The sequence below is a fragment of the Triturus cristatus genome, chromosome 5_1, assembly GCF_964204655.1.
Source record: "Triturus cristatus chromosome 5_1, aTriCri1.1, whole genome shotgun sequence".
Lineage (NCBI taxonomy): Eukaryota > Metazoa > Chordata > Amphibia > Caudata > Salamandridae > Triturus > Triturus cristatus.
The window spans coordinates 950,564,643-950,585,224 of NC_140587.1; the positions used below are offsets into that span (position 1 = coordinate 950,564,643).

Below are 20,582 nucleotides of genomic sequence, written 5' to 3' on the forward strand. Positions count from 1 at the left end.
CAATGATCACAGTCGTGAGTGTTGGGAATCCAACCGATCTCAAGGGTCTTCTTACTCTTTAGCTCTATATACTCTTTTGTGGTGACTCGTGATAATATTTATGTCCAGTGATCTTCCTCCTGCATAGGCTACTGGTAGATCAGACCTCGGACTATTTCATTGTTTTTTGATCTTATGTAGTTGGGGACTTAGTCCGTGTTGGGTCTATAAAATCCCTTGGACCCTCTATCACTTTTACGTTTTTTCTTGTCCAAGTGTATTATGCCTGTTTTTGGCCTAGCACATTTATTGTATGTATGAGTGAGCCAGAGTAATAGTGGTCTATTTGTTCCATTTGGAAACACCTGGACTGTTCCAGTGGATATGATGGAGGTGAGATTGTTTTCCCAGACAGTGCAGTGTGTTCCCTACATTCCTAAAGTTGAATACCTCAACACTGAAGTGGGGAAAGCGGAGAAAAGGCTTCTTTAAAAATTCTGCTATATCTTTTGCTGAGAGGAGCTGCTGAGTAGTCCTGCAACACTGCCATCTGGTAGATGGTGGGGGTGAAGAGAGGGATTGCAGGCTCTGTTCCTTAAGATGAAAGGGACACCTTTAGGTGAGGCCAGCCTTTTGTTTCTTCCTTGATCATTGTTCGGTATGGCTCTTGAGAGCCCGGTGCAGAAAGATCACACCTCTTTGTGCCTTTTTGCGGGTGTTCCAGGCTGGGGACTACCCTGCTGGGAGGAGCATCATTCTACACAAAGGCTGTATCTGGAGAGCAGCCTGAAAGGGACACTTGAAAGAAGAACTACCCCAACATTATTCTGAAAGTGCAGACAGGAAACCCATATCTCTATTATTCTTTGCCTGTATAAAGGTGCGAGCCACTGACCCTCATGTTGCTCCAGTTCCAAGTTCTTATATATTAAGGAATGAGCTCTCTATTGACATCTGGTGATGGTGTTTGCTTAAAAATCCTAGGGTCTAATCACATATCACTAGTAAATGTGAAACAAAAATACTCCCTAAGTAAGGATGTATCTGTAAACAACAATAGAGGAGTGCTCATGGGGTCATCTAAGGGCAGATCCCTTTAAGGACGTAATCCCTCACTCACCATAGGTGACATGCTTCATCATAGGGACTCTCCTCCCAAAGGAAACACCTAGTTCCTTTGAGGGCTACAACCCCCTCACTGTGAGGGAGGAGCTCAGGGATGTTTTAATGGAGTAAGTTGGGTATCCTAAACCCACCTATGACGAGTCTGACGTGTGAGTGAGAACGCAGCGCAAGGAATAAATGTGCTTACCATTTCTTGATATTCCAATTTCTCCGACAGATGCGGGTCTAAGCACTGAATTGTTCAGGAAACCCATGTCTAAGAATTCTCTGTTACTATTTGACAGTTTTCATCCTAAAGCCTTACGCCAGAATCTACCTTTTGGTCAGTTCTTGCGTATTAAGAGGAATTGTACCACAATGGCTAAGTACCAAGATCATGCACATGATTTAGCCAATCAATTGTTGGTGAGACATTACCCAAAGAAATTGATTAAACAATCGTTGAAACGTGCAGCCAATAATAACAGGGCTGAGTCACCTATGGTGAGTGAGGGATTACGTCCTTAAAGGGATCTGCCCTTAGATGACCCCATGAGCACTCCTCTATTGTCGTTTACAGATACATCCTTACTTAGGGAGTATTTTTGTTTCACATTTACTAGTGATATGTGATTAGACCCTAGGATTTTTTGGTATAGAACAAGTTTGTTAGGGGATATAATTCGTAGTGGTCTTTAAAATTTGTCCCTTGAACCCTCATCTTTTGAACTGTTTTAGTTTTTGAGATGGTGTTTGCTTACCAGGAAACTACCTAGAAGTGAGGGGACATCACCTGAAGGCTTGTCTTGCTGGAAGCTACTGTTCCTGTAGCCTGAGCACCTATATGGCTAGCCTCCCCTTCTGAAAAAAAGGAAGGACCCTGCTAACCTTGCAGGAGGTACAGCTCTTTAGAGAGTTCACCTGCCCAGAGAATCCCAGAAACAGCTTAACCCTGGTGGCCTGGGGGCCTGCTGGAGAGTGGGTTCTCGTTTCAGAGAACATTTGGTGATGGCACTCAATTTTGTATTCCACTGCAGCACTCCCAGATCAAAAGTTTAGCTTACTGCTGGAGCCTCTCTTCCCAGAAATGGGAGAAAAGAGAGAGGCATGCTACAGGTCCCTACTGCACACCAAAAGTAACCACTGAGACCTGCCCTTTGGAGACTCTGAACCAAAGTGAAGTCTTTAAAACAGCGTGCTAACATACTGAAAAGAGTAATCTAAAGCACACGCATGATAATAATAATCCACATTTGTAAAGCACGAACAATCACCCGTAAGGGTCTCTAGGCACTGGGGGCCGTCGGGAAGATTAAGCAAGCTATTGCCCGGAGTCACATGGTGCTGGGCTAATCTGGCGCCGGGGATCGAACTGTGATCCCCAGATGCCGGAGTCAGTCGCCCTGACCGCGGCGGCACACCTCTTCCATGATACATGCCTAAAGGACTCTCTAAAGATATAGGAAGACCTGCTGAGTCACTAGAGGAGGGGGCACCTAGGAAGGGGGTAAGATGGGCAGAATCCAAGGCGCAGTAACCAAAGTTCCCTGTTGTTTGGGTATCTAATATCAGTTCTTCTAAAGTAAACCACTGTGTTGAGCAATCAGTTATTGCGCTGCTGGGTGATTGTTGAGTTCTGAGTTTACGCACTTACACACTACCGCCCTGTGATGCTTGGGACTGCTCCCCATTGCTTTCAGGGCTTGTGCCAGTGCTCCAGCGCTGAATACCAAAATTCCCCTCGCTACGTCACAGACTACAGATCTTCTTCAACAACCACATTCATTCACTCATTCACTGGTGGGGCCCATAACACCAATCATTCATTCTTACTTTTAGATCAATGGTCCTCGAGAGAGAGGGGAAATTCTTTTTCTCTCTTATTCCATGCGCTGGAAAAATGGGAGGAAGATTTGCACCAATCACCTGATGAGTAATAACAAATTCACCTATTCATCCCTACCTCACCAGGGTCTCAATACCTTTATAACCTAGCAGTTCCTCCCATACTATAGGCCATGGATCAGCTTAGTTGCTGGGAAAAGCGACACCTAATTCTTCTAAACAATATACATCAATACACTTCAAATAATAACCCGACACAGTTTAAAATGAATTGAAAAGTTTATCTAATTAAAGCATAAGGAAATCATAAAGCATTCAATATTTTGATTTGCATATTTACCTAATCTGGCTAAATGGCGTCCTCTATGTCAAATTCAGATCTTTCGTCTCTATGCCCATAAATCGATCAATCAGTTCGTAAATTAATTGGGCATCTGATCAGTTCGTCAGAGTCTCTGGCAAGCAGCTGTCCAGCAGTGTCACCGTCCTCTCCGTCAGCATAACGTCAGGAAAACAAGCTTAATGACCCTCTTTCGTCTACTTCTTTTATAGTAAAATCAACAACGAAATGTTACAATACATGTTTTAGAACAAATCCGATTGGTTGAACCAGGATCATTCTTCCTGGTTCTCACGTGTTCAATGTTTCATTAGATGTAGTTCTCAATTTATTAATACATTTGCAACAGTTTCTAGTCCATTCAGGGTATGTTCATTCCCATACGGGTTTGTGTCCATGGTGTCATCAATTATAACAGTTCTTAGGTTAAGGAAGTCCATTGTTTGAGGATTGGCACTCCTCCCGGTGCGACCTTCACGAGTACAGTCTGCCTGGGGTCAGGACGAGGTTATTGTTGCTCATCTTTTAGCGCAGGCGCACTTCACTCAGTGACTTCTGTATCTCGTCTGTCCGTCAAAATAGGGATGGCAGCCATTTTGTGTCCACTCCAGAAAGGTCAACTTAAGCAAAGAGACACAAAACGTAATTAATACATGGAAATGACTATTAAAATGTTATTCCCTTACTAAACCCTCTGTGTGTGTATTTATCTAACAAAAGCAACACGCATTGCGGTTTATACTCACAATTTAAAGCACGATTCACAAATCACATCACAAAAGCAACATATAACATGCAAATTCTAAATATCTGACATTAGTATGCGTACGAAAATTAGTTTACGTATCAATCAGGCCATGCAAATGCAATTCCCACGTGTATTTTCTAATTAGTAATGTTGATTAATCAAACACAGCAAACCATTAATACTATTAATATTAATCAGTTATTCGTTTTAATTCAAAATGATAAAATGGAGGAGGTATACGATTCTTAGGGAAAACCTCACTCCAGCACCAGCTTGCCGAGCCATAATAGGACCGGCCCGGGACATCATAGGCAAATGTCCCAGCCCCTCATGGCCGAGGCCCGATAGTCCCTGCTTGCCATGAGGCTCACCAAAATGGCCTGAAAGTTGTCTAGTCCAAAGCACATGTACACTCCTTAAAAACACACAATGAGTAAACACGACTCACGCTTTCCCTCAGCAGTACAACAAACGGGTTTCTGGAATTTGATGAACCTTGTGTATTCTTCCACAATGCACCTGAGCCATCTCACAAAAAGTGTCCAATAGATGCAAACACGAAGCCTAAGCAGCTTTCAGTGTTCACTCTTTTCTCTAAGTCTATTCTGGGCCTACAGTAACTATCTCCATTCCTTGAAAATAGCGCGCCCGTTTGACGTCATTCAAGCCTGCTATGTTTTAATGAAACACCTGGCACCTGAATAATTATCAGCTATCCCACTATTCAGTCATTTAACACTATCTTGGAAGAACAGTATTTTTCTGAGCTCACCATAAATTATACAAGTGCTGCCCTTTTGGGGTTTTATATGTGTAGTATTGCAAATGAGTGTCCTGATGCCAGAGTGGCTCTCGAGATTCTTGTGTATCACATCTCATCTAACATTAGAGGGCCTATTTGTTCTATATACTTATATTTATACATTTAGTTATGGAATCCGACTAAATTCTAGATTGTACTTTACTCTTCTAGATCTCTCGAGGGACCTATGCCCCAAGGTCTGTGCTTGTTTAATCTGAAGTGACCTTGTCATGGGTGAGGGCTACTGCTTGGAACTTACACCCTTCCCTTTTTGATGATTCATATATTTATCTTAGAACCCTGCTGGGAATATATAACAGTGACCCTCATTCCAATTACCACTTGCTATTACGCAGCTAGCACCTGCCCATCTGTCTGTTTTTAGCATGTGTAAGGGCTGATAATGTGCCACCAAACAGAAGCGTTTGTTGCATTGACACAACCCCGACCAAGTAAACATATTGCATAAATATAAGGTGTAATTATACCTCTAATGTAATATAACTTTCTTAAAGGTATGCTGTAACAGAATGTATTACATTTAGTAGAGTTTGGTGAAAAATTATAAGCAGTGATTTTGTGCAGTGGCAGGACAGCTTTCAGTTGCTAATTGCTGTATGTTGGTGTTAAACTGATAGAAACAAGTGCTTACAGTGTTAACATATGACAAATGTCAAAATAGTGAAGTTGTACTGCCACAAATTGTGCTACTGAACGCCACGTAATTTGCCTGTTTAAGCCGCATAATTTAGCCAACCCTGACGTATTATGTGGTCTTCCCCTGCCACCTAATTTCAGTGAACCTGACTATAATACTGGAAACAAATAACTAACTGTAATAACATTTCAGCCTGATAAACCTTATGTGCTCTGTCAGTCCACTACACCCCTAGACACACTCAAACACACCTATTTAAATCTCAACAAGACATTGTTGTCGAAACCATCTTTTCAAATGTCCTGTCACAATAACTAGAGCCAACAAGAACCTACAGACCCACGTGAAGAGGCCCTTCAGACTAAGGATTTTACAGCAGGGCCATACAAGTAACAGATATGCGCCGTGCATGCCATGGTAATTAAATATAGACCTCAGATACCTTGGCAGAATTCACATTGGAACTAATTTGCACTTGAACTGGCAGTGACTTTGGATTTGGTATTATATCGAGGACATTACTCTTAAAATGCTGGGGTAAAACGTATTTAATTTGAAGGGGCTGTAGCTGAAAACTTTTCTGAATTTTTGTGAACTTTTCTGAATTTTTGTTTCCTTTCCCAGGACTCTGAAGGAGTGGAAATCATGTTAGGCGTGTGCGCCAGCGGTCTCCTTATATATCGCGACAGACTCCGAATAAACCGGTTTGCCTGGCCGAAGGTTCTAAAGATTTCATACAAAAGGAACAATTTCTACATTAAAATCCGACCGGGAGAAGTAAGTGTACTCCAGTGTGAATACTGTACCTCATTGTTTCCAGGTTACAAATCCATGGAAAGTTCAACTATGAGTATATAGCAGAGGAGGTTTAACTAGAGACCTGTCAAACGTGCTCAGCGGTTGCACTCCGCCACTGCCCACGCTTTAATCAGAAAATCACTCGAGTCTCAAAGCGCAAGACTTTCCAAGTGTATTTTTCTTCTGTTTACAGCAGAGACGGTGAATTAGCTACCTTGAGTGTTACTGCGATACTTTGTTCATTATACAGCCAGGGGACACATAAGACTTTCCCCTTCACCATTCGTATTTCACCTCCAAAATCTCCATGGTTGAGAGAGCATCTAAAATAATGATAATAATACAATGCTAATTCACATTTGTGCTAAAGAAAAATTCTCCACAGTGAAAGGTTTCAGCCCTGGGTTTAGTTGTGCAGTGCTTCCTTATGCCATGTGGTTGAAAGCACTCGCAGTGAGATGCATACAGCCGTATCTTGGACTATTAGTCTGATGAACATGCCTTTTCCCTGTTTTGTTCAGCCACAAAGCCTTCAAATAACTTCCAAATTGCCACAAAATGTATTGGTCTTAGTACATTGAGTGTCAATCAGCAGCTATTCATTCCGGAGACTAACAACAGGGTGGTGCCCAACTTCCTAAGATCAAACCTGCTGTCATATAATCCAGGAGCTGCTGGTTCATTCAGTGAGATGGAGAGAAGGGCTAGACACCCCCAAGTAGTTTGTCTGAAGATTTACTTTGAATTTTATGAAGGAGAATTGTTTTTGTGCTATGCATTAAGGAATACAACACTTTACCCCATTTGGTGTCAATTTAGACCATCACATAATCACTTGGGAATCGTTACCACACAAGTCACCTTTCTTTTGATTTATTTTGATGAAGTGATTCAGCTGCCCAGGAAAATTATACAACCTATGTAAAAAAAATTGAAAACACTTCTTTCTCTTGTGCTGACGTTGACACAGTAGCCCAGATATTTTTCAAATTTGAGAGTATTTTACTCCCCATAAACTATTAACCTACACATAACACAACAGCGTGGCAGGGTATGTAAGTACAGCATCGTTATATCACCGGAAAAGTCACTTTGTGACATCAGTTTGTGTTCATAGCAAAATAATTTTAGAGACTGTAATTGACCCGAGTGGTTTCCTTCTTGATAATCGATTGGGACAAAGAAAACAGTTTGATCATCAAATGATTTTCCGTGTTAGAACTTACGCAGTACCTAATTTGTTTTGCACCGCCTGCTAGGCTGGCCCGTCAGTCATTCACTGCAGAGTCACAAAATGTACTCTTGCTGTAATTTAGATATCTGAAATCACACATCACCTTCTTTACATTTGCAGTCTTCTATCGTTTCTTGAAACTCTAGATAGCCTACACCTACCTATATACCTTGTAACGTAATTTGCAGCTTGTCCCGTTCTGGTCCTGAATGCGTCATCATAAATAACCTGAAATAGATACCCTAAATCGAGTAGAGTATTCATTGCAAAATAAAACATTTTTATGGAAGACGCGATGATAGTGATCAAATGATGGATGGCAAATCCTTTACTAACATGACAAAATAAATCATGAAATTACTCTCTGTTGGGAAATGGAAACGGTAGTGGTTTAGTGATATGCAACATATGTGTTGGTGTTCTGAGCAATGTATTTTAGTGATATGCTGCGCTTTAGAAATGCTCATTTGTGCAAGATGTGCAGCATTTTCAGATGGTTGACAAACCAGGTCAAATTTCAAATTTACCTTTTCCAAATCTTTTTAAAATAATTTTTGAGGTTTTTAAAGAAAGCCAGCTGACAATCTGCAAATACCATTACAAACATATAGCAATACATGTATCTTTTCACATTATTCATTACAGGTCCCCCACAAGACGGTGGAAAGCAAATAATGTCATAGACCATCTATCATTATCAAAAGGTCACTCCTCACATACCAAGCCGGTTATACCTTTCAGTAATCAGAAACATGTCATGAAAAATTTCCTCTCAGAACAATCAACTGCAGCATTAGTCTGATTAGCACAATTACAGTTGTTTGCCTACTACAAATGAACGTTCACCATCTCTTTTTCCAACTAAATAATTTGCTCTTTTCTGTACGTACATTTCCAATTACCATTCACAGGCACTCAGAATGCAATTGTCTGCCCACGTTTTCTAATGCGTAATGGAAGCAATCGTGTAATTCCATCAAGGAAGCACTTATTCACTGTAAATTCACCTAGAACACATCCAAAGGAGGAAAAACATTGTTTACAAATCAGTGCAGTATAACGGGCAGACAAAAATGGCATAAAAAAGAATGTAGAAAATGGTGGTGATGGTAAGGGGTTTCACCCCATCCGCTCTGCCACCAACTATAGGGAGGACTATTTGATCGGGAAGCGTTGTTTTAGATTTTTTGAGCTATCTACAGTGGAAAGCGTGTGAGAAGATAACTGGTACAGTTCTGTCAGGTAAAGACACATGTCGTATTTGAAAAGTAATTGAGAAAATTATGAAACACCTTAAAATGGACTGCTATGAGCTCTGTAATTTAAAACAAGGTCAGGGGGAGGTGTGGCGCAATGGCCAGGGCAGCTGACTCCGGAACACGGGGCTCATGGTTCGATTCCCCCGCTCCAGCAGCAGTTCAGCCCAGCACCCTGTGACTCTGGGCAATAGCTTGCTTAATCTCCCCGACGGCCCCCAGCACCTTGAGACCTTTAGGAGTTATTTGTTCGCTCTTCTTACAAATACCGGGTTATATTTTTGCAGCGTTTGAGTGGTGAATTGTTAAACTAATAAAAGGTGGCTTGAATAGTTTTATATGACGAGTTACATGATTTTGAAATTAAACTGCATACACATTTCCTTTACCTCATTTGCTATTTGATGGTCTCACCATGCACATGTAATTCCTTTACCCCATTTGATATTTGGTGGTCACAGCTTGAATCCGAGCTTCTTCAACAGATGTAAACAAGAGAACTTACAAACCAGCACTTGATGCATTCATTTGCTTCTGACAAGATGCTGTTGAGCCTTATTCACAAACTTGTTTTGGCAAACCTAAGTTCAATTTAGGAGAACAAAAAAGTCATCCTAAATTGCAAATACAGTGGAAAATCTAGCACTGTGATCATCTGCAATGCTAAGATCGAGGAAGGGGTGAAAATGTGTGTCCCTTGGTGAGGAGTGTGTCTTGTGGGCTGATAAGGCAGAGAAAACATACACAATTGTGTGGGGAACAACCTTTACAACGCAACTTTTACAACGCACTACCATTACAACAAAACTGTTACAACGCGAGTGCATTGACAACGCAGGACATTACAACGCAAGTCTTTACATCGACTTGCACTAGATGGCGTGCTAACATTAACATAACATAACACGTGTATTTGTAAAGCGCACGTTCACCACTACGGGTATCTTGGCGCTGAATAACAGATGTTTATTGTTACCCAACTCAATGGTACTCATTTTATCGACCTCAGATGGATGAAAGGCTGAGTGGACCTGCCGGGATTTGAACCTGTGACCATGAGGTCGAACACAGGCCCCTGCAGCAGACGCATTAGTCCACTGAGCCACCAGACCCGGCTTAAATAGTGTAGTTTACTATCCCAACACCTTCCGTGGACTGAAGTTGGAATAGTAAATTACACTTTTTTAATGTTAGCACGCCATCTAGTGTAAGTCGATGTAAAGACTTGCGTTGTAATGTCCTGCGTTGTCAATGCACTCGCGTTGTAAAACTTTCGTTGTAACAGCATGCGTTGTAACAGCATGCGTTGTAACGTCATACATCCCAATTGTGTAGATTTCTGGGAATTAATAAAATGTTCTGTTGTATTTCACCCCCTAATTAACACAGTTCTAATTAGTAACTGCAAAGGCTAACAAGCTTTTCAAATGGAAGTACAGGACACACAAACACATGCAGACTTCATGAAGGTCTAAAATGAAAAAAAGACAACTAAATAAGGTGTTTTTATCTCAAATGGAAATGTAATCTGGTTCATTTTACCTCTGCAGGATATCTACTAGTTTAGAGATAGACCTTTGCATAGAAAGCTACGTTTTTGCAGCATGAATCTTTCTACATAACGAAATGGCTACTTACTGGTAGGAGTAGTTTTGCAGTGTGAACAATTTTCAGGCTTCACATGCTGTGAATTATTTCTCAACCTAGAGCTTGGCTGTGCAACTCTCATCGTGTAATAGCCTTTTCTCTTGCTCCTGTTTCTCTTTTTGTTGGACGTCAACTGTTTTCACCATTTAGTGCCTTGTTCAACATTCTTCTGATGTCAGACGCCTGCCCTGTATGCCCCTTGGTGATATTGCCATCTTCACATACCTTTTTCCACCATTAGGTCTGGAAGCATTACTGAAAGCTGTCTAAATGTCGAAAGATAGAAAACGAGGGATCGTCTAAGCAAATTTAAGATTCTAGAGGGAAACACATAATTGTACAAGAAGGAAGGGAGACTTGTAGAAGAAATCCACAGCTTTCGACCTAAAGACACCAAAGTAAGTGGGACTCATTGGCGGCCAACAAGAGAAGTCCGGAGAATGTGCAGGCAGGTGCTACCCTGCTCTGAGGGAGATAGAGAACACACTTTTCCGATTCTACCCAAAGTGCTACCACAAGTGTGCCTAGAGGGACAGAGTTATCGCTGTCTACTGAGAGACCTCAACACTGAGGGCTGCAAGTCTTGCATAGAGTTGAATCCCAAAATGCTGAGAGCAAGGGAGAAGTAAATGCAGGCACAGTACACCACGTAATGGGAGAAGGAAACCCAAACCCTGAGAGCCCTTGGGCTGTCAAGCTAGAAGGAGGACAACATTGTCGTAAGAGCCAAGGGACAGGACTTGGACATCATAAAGGAGGTCATCAGCGTTGAGCAGCAGAACAAGAAACACAAAGAAAAGGGTGGACAGGTAAGCATGAAAAAACAAGAGGCAAATAAGCCGAGAACATCTGACTGCAGAACCCAAAGGACTGTCTCGGTGCTGAAATCTTTCTTACCAAAGGCAAGTCAAGCTCCAAAGAGCCCCTCTTGTACCACCCCAAGGACATCACAGGAGGTCGAGACTCTAAAAAGACGCTGGCATTGAAGGGTGACTGAAGTCGTGACAAGTGTATGAAGACCATGTCTGAAACACTAGCAACCAAGATGTCGATGCCAAAAAAAACGACTGGGAACCATGCTGAAGACCTTAAGAACGCACACTCAAAATCAAGAGCAGAATGAGACAGCTTGAGTCCAAAATAGCAGTGATCCTTCAGAAGAAGGACATCGACACCGTCCTCCGAGAGTTACATATCCTATCAAGACCTTGACAGAAAAGGTATAGGAGGAGAAAGACTCTGGGAGCCCCCAATGACTCCAGAGACACAGGAGGAAGAGGAAAAAGAAATCTTCTATGATGAAGATGACCCTAAATCACAAGGCATGGTCCTCAGCATAGAGGGCTTGGAAATGCATTGAAAAACGATGGCAGGACCTCAAGGCCGATTACCTGAAAGAGGGAGCAAACACATATCTGTTCAGGCCTTCACCTCTGGATGGCATTGCCATGCACAATCAAATTGTCAAGAGGGTATCAGACTCCTATGGGGACCAGTTGAAGGAAGAAAAGTCACAGGCATGTTTTCTGCTTGAGACACTCCTACCCTCACAAAGCGAAAGCGAGTACCTGCCAATGCTTCTGAGCATTCTAGACCACAGGAGAGAAGCCTTCAAAGGGCCAGCTACCTGAAGGTCAGTGACACCCAGGGTGGAGAAGAAATATAAACATTCCTGAAGGATCCTACTTGCATAAAGTGCAATGCGCCGTGGTGGACGCTTTCATCGTAGCCACAAGTAGAAAAAGAGTGAATGCGCCAACTACTTCTGAGCCACCCCTTGATAAAGAAAGCAAAAGAATAGAAATGGTAGGGTGGAAGGTCGAAAGGGGTATGCAAAGGCACATCATGAATTCTACTCCTATGCTTAACAGATATGTCCACCAACACTGGGAGGATATGTCAGAACTGATGAAACACCTATCAGAGGAGTACTAGAGGAGGGCGAGCTTCTTTGTGGAGGAGGAAAAAAATATCGCAAACAAATGTTCAAAAACAGCACTGCACACTGCTGCCACAGCAAGTACACATCTGATGTCAGGAATAACATTGAGGAGGCATGCCTGGCTATAGGTTTCAGGCTCCCAACAATGAGTGCAGGCCAACATCATTAACACGCCATTCAATAGGGAAAACCTGTTTGGTGGTGCAGTAGATGACACACTGCAGTGACAAAAAAAGGGCAATACGGCAAAGTTGATAGGAGCCGTGCAGATTAAAGGTCAGCTCAGAAGGAGGGATACCCCCACAAGAAGACTTACGGGTAGAGTGGCTTCTAAGCCATCGCACCACACCATTTTCTAGCATGCAAGTTATGCACAGGTACAGATGCAACAGTGGCAATACCAAATGCCACAGAGGCAGCCTCTCGCAGATGAGCAAGAAGCAGGGGACAGCCACCCAGAGACGTGGCACCTGCAAGCAAGTGACTTAAAGCCAGAGCCCTCCACTGCACACAACAGCCGTGGGGAGAGGAATAGTAGTCTTCATGGCCTGGAAGGAAATTACGGTACAAAAGGGGGTGGTGATGAACGGAGCATCAGAACCAATCAAACACTCACACCCAGTCAACAGATCTGGGTTTGATCCATCACCGTTCTTTAGCCCACTCTGCCACCCCAGTTTAGACATGGCCATATGCAAATCAGTCTGACCCTGTGCCTCATGGAAACAGTCCAGCCCGAACAGCCAAGCCATGCCTTCCCTGGACCGGAAACAAGCTTCCTAGGACCGGTTTCTGGCATTTCAGCCGTCTTCAGCCAGGCCTGCCTGAATCCAGTGGCAAAGTGAGCAAGGGACTCACGTCTGAGCATACCATGCCAACTATTGGCGAACAAAGCAGGACAAAAGGGGGTGGTGATGGACGGAGCATCAGAACCAATCAAACACTCACACCCAGTCAACAGATATGGGTTTGATCCATCACCGTTCTTTAGCCCACTCTGCCACCCCAGTTCAGACATGGCCATATGCAAATCAGTCTGACCCTGTGCCTCATGGAAACAGTCCAGTCCGAACTGCCAAGCCATGCCTTCCCTGGACCGGAAACAAGCTTCCTAGGACCGGTTTCTGTCATTTCAGCCGTCTTCAGCCAGGCCTGCCTGAATCCAGTGGCAAAGTGAGCAAAGGACTCGCGTCTGAGCATACCCTGCCAACTTATGGCGAACAAAGCGGTACAAAAGGGGGTGGTGATGGACGGAGCATCAGAACCAATCAAACACTCACACCCAGTCAACAGATCTGGGTTTGATCCATCACCGTTCTTTAGCCCACTCTGCCACCCCAGTTCAGACATGGCCATATGCAAATCAGTCTGACCCTGTGCCTCATGGAAACAGTCCAGTCCGAACTGCCAAGCCATGCCTTCCCTGGACCGGAAACAAGCTTCCTAGGACCGGTTTCTGTCATTTCAGCCGTCTTCAGCCAGGCCTGCCTGAATCCAGTGGCAAAGTGAGCAAAGGACTCGCGTCTGAGCATACCCTGCCAACTTATGGCGAACAAAGCGGTACAAAAGGGGGTGGTGATGGACGGAGCATCAGAACCAATCAAACACTCACACCCATTCAAGATCTGGGTTTGATCCATCACCGTTCTTTAGCCCACTCTGCCACCCCAGTTCAGACATGGCCATACGCAAATCAGTCTGACCCTGTGCCTCATGGGAACAGTCCAGCCCGAACTGCCAAGCCATGCCTTCCCTGGACCGTAAACACGCTTCCTAGGACCGGTTTCTGGCATTTCAGCCGTGTTCAGCCAGGCCTGCCTGAATCCAGTGGCAAAGTGAGCAAGGGACTCACGTCTGAGCATACCATGCCAACTATTTGCGAACAAAGCGGGACAAAAGGGGGTGGTGATGGGGACGGAGCATCAGAACCAATCAAACACTCACACCCAGTCAACAGATCTGGGTTTGATCCATCACCGTTCTTTAGCCCACTCTGCCACCCCAGTTCAGACATGGCCATATGCAAATCAGTCTGACCCTGTGCCTCATGGAAACAGTCCAGCCCGAACTGCCAAGCCATGCCTTCCCTGGACAGGAAACAAGCTTCCTAGGACCGGTTTCTGGCATTTCAGCCGTCTTCAGCCAGGCCTGCCTGAATCCAGTGGCAAAGTGAGCAAGGGACTCACGTCTGAGCATACCCTGCCAACTTATGGCGAACAAAGCGGGACAAAAGTGGTTGGTGAAGGACGGAGCATCAGAACCGATCAAACACTCACACCCATTCAACAGATCTGGGTTTGATCCATCACCATTCTTTAGCCCACTCTGCCACCCCAGTTCAGACATGGCCATATGCAAATCAGTCTGACCCTGTGCCTCATGGGAACAGTCCAGCCCGAACTGCCAAGCCAAGCCTTCCCTGGACCGGAAACAAGCTTCCTAGGACCGGTTTCTGGCATTTCAGCCGTCTTCAGCCAGGCCTGCCTGAATCCAGTGGCAAAGTGAGCAAGGGACTCACGTCTGAGCATACCCTGCCAACTAGTGGCGAACAAAGCGGTATAAAAGGGGGTGGTGATGGACGGAGCATCAGAACCGATCAAACACTCACACCCAGTCAACAGATCTGGGTTTGATCCATCACCGTTTTTTATCCCACTCTGCCACCCCAGTTCAGATATGGCCATATGCAAATCAGTCTGACCCTGTGCCTCATGTGAACAGTCCAGCCCGAACTGCCAAGCCATGCCTTCCCTGGACCGGAAACAAGCTTCCTAGGACCGTCCTAGGTGATGGATCAAACCCAGATCTGAGGGGTCTTTTAACAAACCCAATGGGTTCCAAACACTGCCTACTAGTGATTGTGCCACACATAAATTGGGTTTGTCCATCATTGCTTAACATATATATATATGTAGTCATAAAGTAAAGTGCTCCCCCTTGCACCTACTGTGGTCTCCCTCCATGCATGACCTGTATTTATGGCTGACATTGCTCAATCCTTACAAATCACTAATGTAAAAAATGCAGCGTGCCCCCCTTGCCCTATGAGGGCTGATGTCATTGTACCTGCATCTTAATATGAATATGATAATAATTCTGCATGATCCCATCGGTCCATAAACAATGATGTCACTGTAACTGCACAACAAGCACTTCCAGTGAACATTACTGTTAGATCTGTGTTTGGTTGCACTGTAGTGCGCTCCTCTCGCTCCATAAGCACTGACGTGTGCATGACCTGCATTTATTCAGATTATTAATTTTGGATCTATATTTGGGTAAATAGTAGTGTGCCCCCAATACTATTTGCATCCATGTCAGCCAGTCTGCACTGCATGCAGTTATTATAAACTGTTTTAATTGGTACAATGCAACGTGTTCCCTTACAAACTGTGATGTCAGTATGCCTTCACCACCTACTCTTATTCTGAATATGACTGGCACTTTTGCTTTATTCTAATACAGCGTGGCCTGCCTCGCTACACAAACACTGGTGTCAGTATGGTGGCAAGACCTGAATTTACTCTGCACGCTAATGGTAGATTTCTGCCCGGTTCTATCACAGCATGCATGCTACACCTCGCTCAACAATCGGTGGTCATTGTTCCCACATCCCCCTATGCATTGTGAAGATTCCTAGTAGACTTCTGGTTGGTTTAAATGCAAAGTCTTTCTCGTGCTCTATAAACACTGCTGTGAATTTCTCTTTGTTCGTAATGCAGCTGATGTGTCTCGGTCGACATACCTGCACATCCTGCATTTATTCTGAATGTTACCATTTTTAAGTTACATTTCTGTGTGGGTCTAGTGCTGTGTGCCCCCCTTACTGTATAAATATTGACAAGGGCGTTCATGCACTAATTCTGGACGTTACTGGTAGAGTTGTTTGGCTCTAATGCAGCGTGTTCTCCATGCACTATAAACATTGACGTCACCCTGGCCGGAAGACTGGCGCCTGCACGACCTTCATCTATTCTTTATTTTAATGGTCCATTTCTGTTCCTTCTAAAGCAGCTGCTGCCACCATGCTGGCATGCCTGCACGAACTGCATGTATTCTGGCGATTCATTTTACATTTCTATTTGGCTCTGATGCAGTGTGCTCCCCTCTATAAAGACTGACGTCATCGCTCCTGCATTACCTGTTGTTATTGCTGGGGCAGTTGATGCTGCAGCTGGTGCTACTGTATTTCTTGCTCCTCATCCTCTGCTGTTTTTGGTGCTGGGGGATGGGGCTCTGCAGGGAAGGGAAGGTCGAGGCATAGCCATGTTCACATTGAACAAAAAACCCACAAAAACAAACCCGAATAAAATAATAATAAAGAAAAACACCCTAAAGAAAAGGACACACGCACCGGAAGGAGGGTGGGGGTCGGGGGGCATGTCAAAGAGGGGAGATGAGCGTTGCTTACCTCCTCACACAGGAGCAGGGAAGATGCCAGGGCAGCCTTCTCTCTCAAACAGTCTACAGTGCTCAGGTCTCGTCATATTTCGATAGTTACACGGAACCAGTTTAAATTCGAAACAAGCATTTGCAATGCAATAAGACTTGCATTTATGCTCCTATTGCAATGCATCACGGACAACGGGAGGGGAACACGGACAACCCGAGTGCAGGCGGGGGGAGGGGGAGAAGGGGGCGAGAAGGCACGGACAAAGTAGTGCTCACAGTCTAAATAACACATACACTACTGTGTAACACTCTAAGTAAAGGGGCCAGTAGCTATGGAAGAGTACAAATGACGACATGGCCATAATAGGGAGGGGCTAACAAGCATCATAGTCAATCAGACAGCAGCATTTACGAAATACAATGACACAAACCTATTAAAAACATGGGCGGAGGGTGGGCAGAGCTTCCACTCCATTCTTCTTTACTGCATGCCTCCCAGAGCGAGCAGCTTATGCGCGCTGCTGCTTTAGGCTCGACCTAAAAAGAGAAAAAAAACAACTACTACAAGTGGAGAGTTCTAGGGTCAGTCACTAGATGGCAGAATAATGCGTAGCATGTGAACCCAGAATATTTTTCAAGCTGCAAAACTACTCCTACTGGCAAGTAACCATTTTGTTATTTACATTTCCATGCATACTTGCACCTCATTACACAGAATATATGCAAATCTCCAGAGGAAGTATGTAAATTGAACACTTTGCACGTAACCATGAATTTGATGCCCAATGTGTTATACCATATAATGAAGTGTTGCAATTAAAGCTATGTCGTTAAAGCTTGTGATGGTTACGAGTTGCAATGTTAATTGATAACAAACAAAAGCTGTATGTTCGCTTGGTGATACTGTGCTCTACATGTTTTCTAAATGTTGGTCTTAAGAAGCACTAAAAATGATTGCTATTAATCATCTGGAAGGGCCCGCCTGTAGTGACTCTACGTAATAACTAGGTATTCACATTCAGTCATTTTGATGATTACCCATAATGTCTGAAAAACAGAATTACTCCCGAAAGGCACAGTGATTCACTTATGCAGTGAAAGTTTCATTCCAGACCTCCTCCACATAAAGCATTTGATTGGTAACTTTAATATCATTGCGGCTAATATGGCATGTGTATTGCTGGTGTTTCTAGTCAATGGTAGTTTTGTTTTAGTGGCTATGAAGTCTCTTCCAATTAGATCCTAGTCCAGAAATGATACATTTCATGTAGTAATTGATGAAGTATATATAAAGTAACTTGTATTCTCTCTTTCTATAGTTTGAACAGTTTGAAAGCACCATTGGGTTTAAACTGCCAAACCACCGAGCAGCGAAACGCTTATGGAAAGTATGCGTGGAACATCACACGTTTTTCAGGTATGTATTCTTATTATTGGGTTTCAGCCAACAGACGTGCAATAGTTAAAAATAGTGCATGAATATTTTTTTTCTTTTTCAGTCTGCTTTCTTAGCTGTACATCCCTCAACTGGCAGGGATTCATATCCATTTTTTTTTAGGTCATGCAAGACATACTGTTTACAATAAAGGGCTCAGAGCCTGCCCATTGCTTACCATTCGTTAACTTCAGTGTCACACTTCTTTGCTGCTTCTTGCCTGGCAGGCACAGACCAAGCATCACTTCCGTTCATTTCTATCAAGCATGGGCCAAGCACAGATTGATTCAACTTAATTAGTGTCTGTCCGCTGCTCTTGCTGTGATTGAGGTACAATTTATTTTCCTCCCATCCCACTCCCCCCTACTTCTGACTTGTACTCCCTCCCTCCTCCCCCGCACCTCCCTAGTTCTGCTTTCCCATACCCCCCCTCGCCCCCCCGCTTTTTTTTAACACATTGCACAGCAGCACAGGCTGCTGTGTAACATGAATTCTTAAAAATGTGCTATCGCACGGTCAATGCCGGCCGCATCATAGTACTTTTTTTTTCTTGACTTCAAGAGCCTCCCAAAGCTCAAAGGTTTTTATTTTCATGGTCGGAGAACGCGTACAGAAATACACAAACCCTCCAAATTTCAAGCCTGCTCAAACTCACTAAGTCAGCGCTTCTCCTTTAAGCTGAAGATATCAATATGACCTTCAGTGCAATGACCGTGAAGCCAAAATGTGCTCATTTTGCCTGGTAGTCGTTGGATAAAGAAGCATCATTGCTGCCTGTGTGTGTCACTGGGAAGGTCGTGTGACCTGAGAAACAGGTTACCAGTATGTCGTGGGCAGTAGCTCCAAGCCTGCAGGCTCACTTGTGGCTGCCCTGCTGTTTATCAAGCTGTTCCCGTGGATCTCAGCTATGTCTGGGCTGCCAAGGCACACTGACCTACTTTCGAGAGGCTGAGAAAAGAAGAAAGACAGGAGGGAGGGGCAGGACAACAGAGAGAGAGACAGCGAAAGAGAGGCAAAAAGGTAGGCAGCGCCGCTATTTGTAGAAGATCACATCAAAACAGAAGGCCTACTTAGTAAACTTCACCACAGCTGCGACAGAATCGACCAGCTTGTCTTGTGTCTCTTTATAGTGTAGCGGAAAATCCGCCCCGGCCTTGGTGCGTTTCATGGCAATAATTATTACCTATCCAGAAACCGGAGAGATCAGGCAGCTTTTTTCAGGACCACTCCCAAGAATCGTGTAAAATGCCACCAAACTCTCCCGTTTGATAGGGACAATTTGGCTTACGTTTAGCTGACAGTCCAGACGTAGGGTTCAAAGGGGGTTACCGTAAGGCAGTAACATGCACAAGAAACGCGTTGGCAAAACCAATAGGTCTCACCAGTGCAAGATCTATTGGCTTTGTCAATGCTTTTAAGACATGTTGCATAGCAGCACGAGCTGCTGTGCAACATGGCTTAAAGTCCAGAAAACAAGCGCAATGACTCGGTCTATGCTGACTGCGTCAGTGTGTTTTTTCTTGACGTTTATCCATGTTGCACAGCAGCTCATGGTACGTACTATGCAACATGTCCCAAAAAAATGACAAAGCCAATAGATCTTGTATATGGGAGACTGGTTGGGTTTGCCAATGCTTGCTAAAGGTTAAAATAAAACTATGTCCATACATCCTTCCGCATGAGCCCCTCGCGTGTTCTGTTTGGAGCCTCTTTCACTTTTTTCTGGTAACAGAAAGAATTTGACTCTTTGCTTCATTAAACATTCTTCTTCCTTGAGTGCGCCGAGAAACCTGAATACGCTGTTTTCTCTACATTTCAAGTGTACTGAATAACTGTCAGTGCAAAACCTTCACTATTTCTGGGAAAAATATAAACGCTCCATTCAAAACTGTAGTTACAATCCAACACGATTTAAGAATTATATTGCAGTTTTTAAAACACCTGCATTCTTGTTTACAAATCATTGCTTTTTAAATGCCACTTTGTGCACTCCGAGGACCAGAACCCTAATCTTACTGGTTTACCTTTGGGATGGGAATGTTCCCTGTATGGTGTACAGTCAGCTACTCTGCCCTACATGCCCAACTCTGAATATCTAGTACCCCTGTTCCTGGATTTTTGGCACCGGCCTCAACTTGACCTGAGACAGATCTTGGGCCTGACTTTGAGGGGCGCACCATGAAACCTCAGAAGTGACAGGACTACTGTTCCTGTTACCTGTTCATACATGTAGCACAGTGTTGGCAGCATACCATGTTTTGAATTGTCCCTATCATAAACAGTTATTTTTTTGTGTCAGAGGAGTGGAACCCTATTGGTTTTTTCCTGCCCAACTACTAAGCCTTTCTCCTTTTAGGGTAGTCAAAAGTTCAATGGACTAGTCTAATCTCCCCCTCCTGTGT

At 43.9% G+C, this 20,582-nt stretch overlaps 1 protein-coding gene across 50 annotated transcripts in view; it reads left to right on the plus strand.

Annotated features, from left to right (window-relative positions):
• The window catches only part of EPB41L3 (erythrocyte membrane protein band 4.1 like 3), a 904,669-nt gene that overhangs the window by 584,721 nt on the left and 299,366 nt on the right, over nucleotides 1-20,582 (plus strand). For all 50 annotated transcript variants that reach the window (XM_085606055.1, XM_085606026.1, XM_085606030.1 and 47 more), the window contains exons 9-10: nucleotides 6,101-6,253; nucleotides 18,065-18,162. In XM_085606055.1, coding sequence (XP_085462181.1) covers nucleotides 6,101-6,253; nucleotides 18,065-18,162 — 251 coding nt within the window. The remainder of the gene's footprint in view (nucleotides 1-6,100; nucleotides 6,254-18,064; nucleotides 18,163-20,582) is intronic.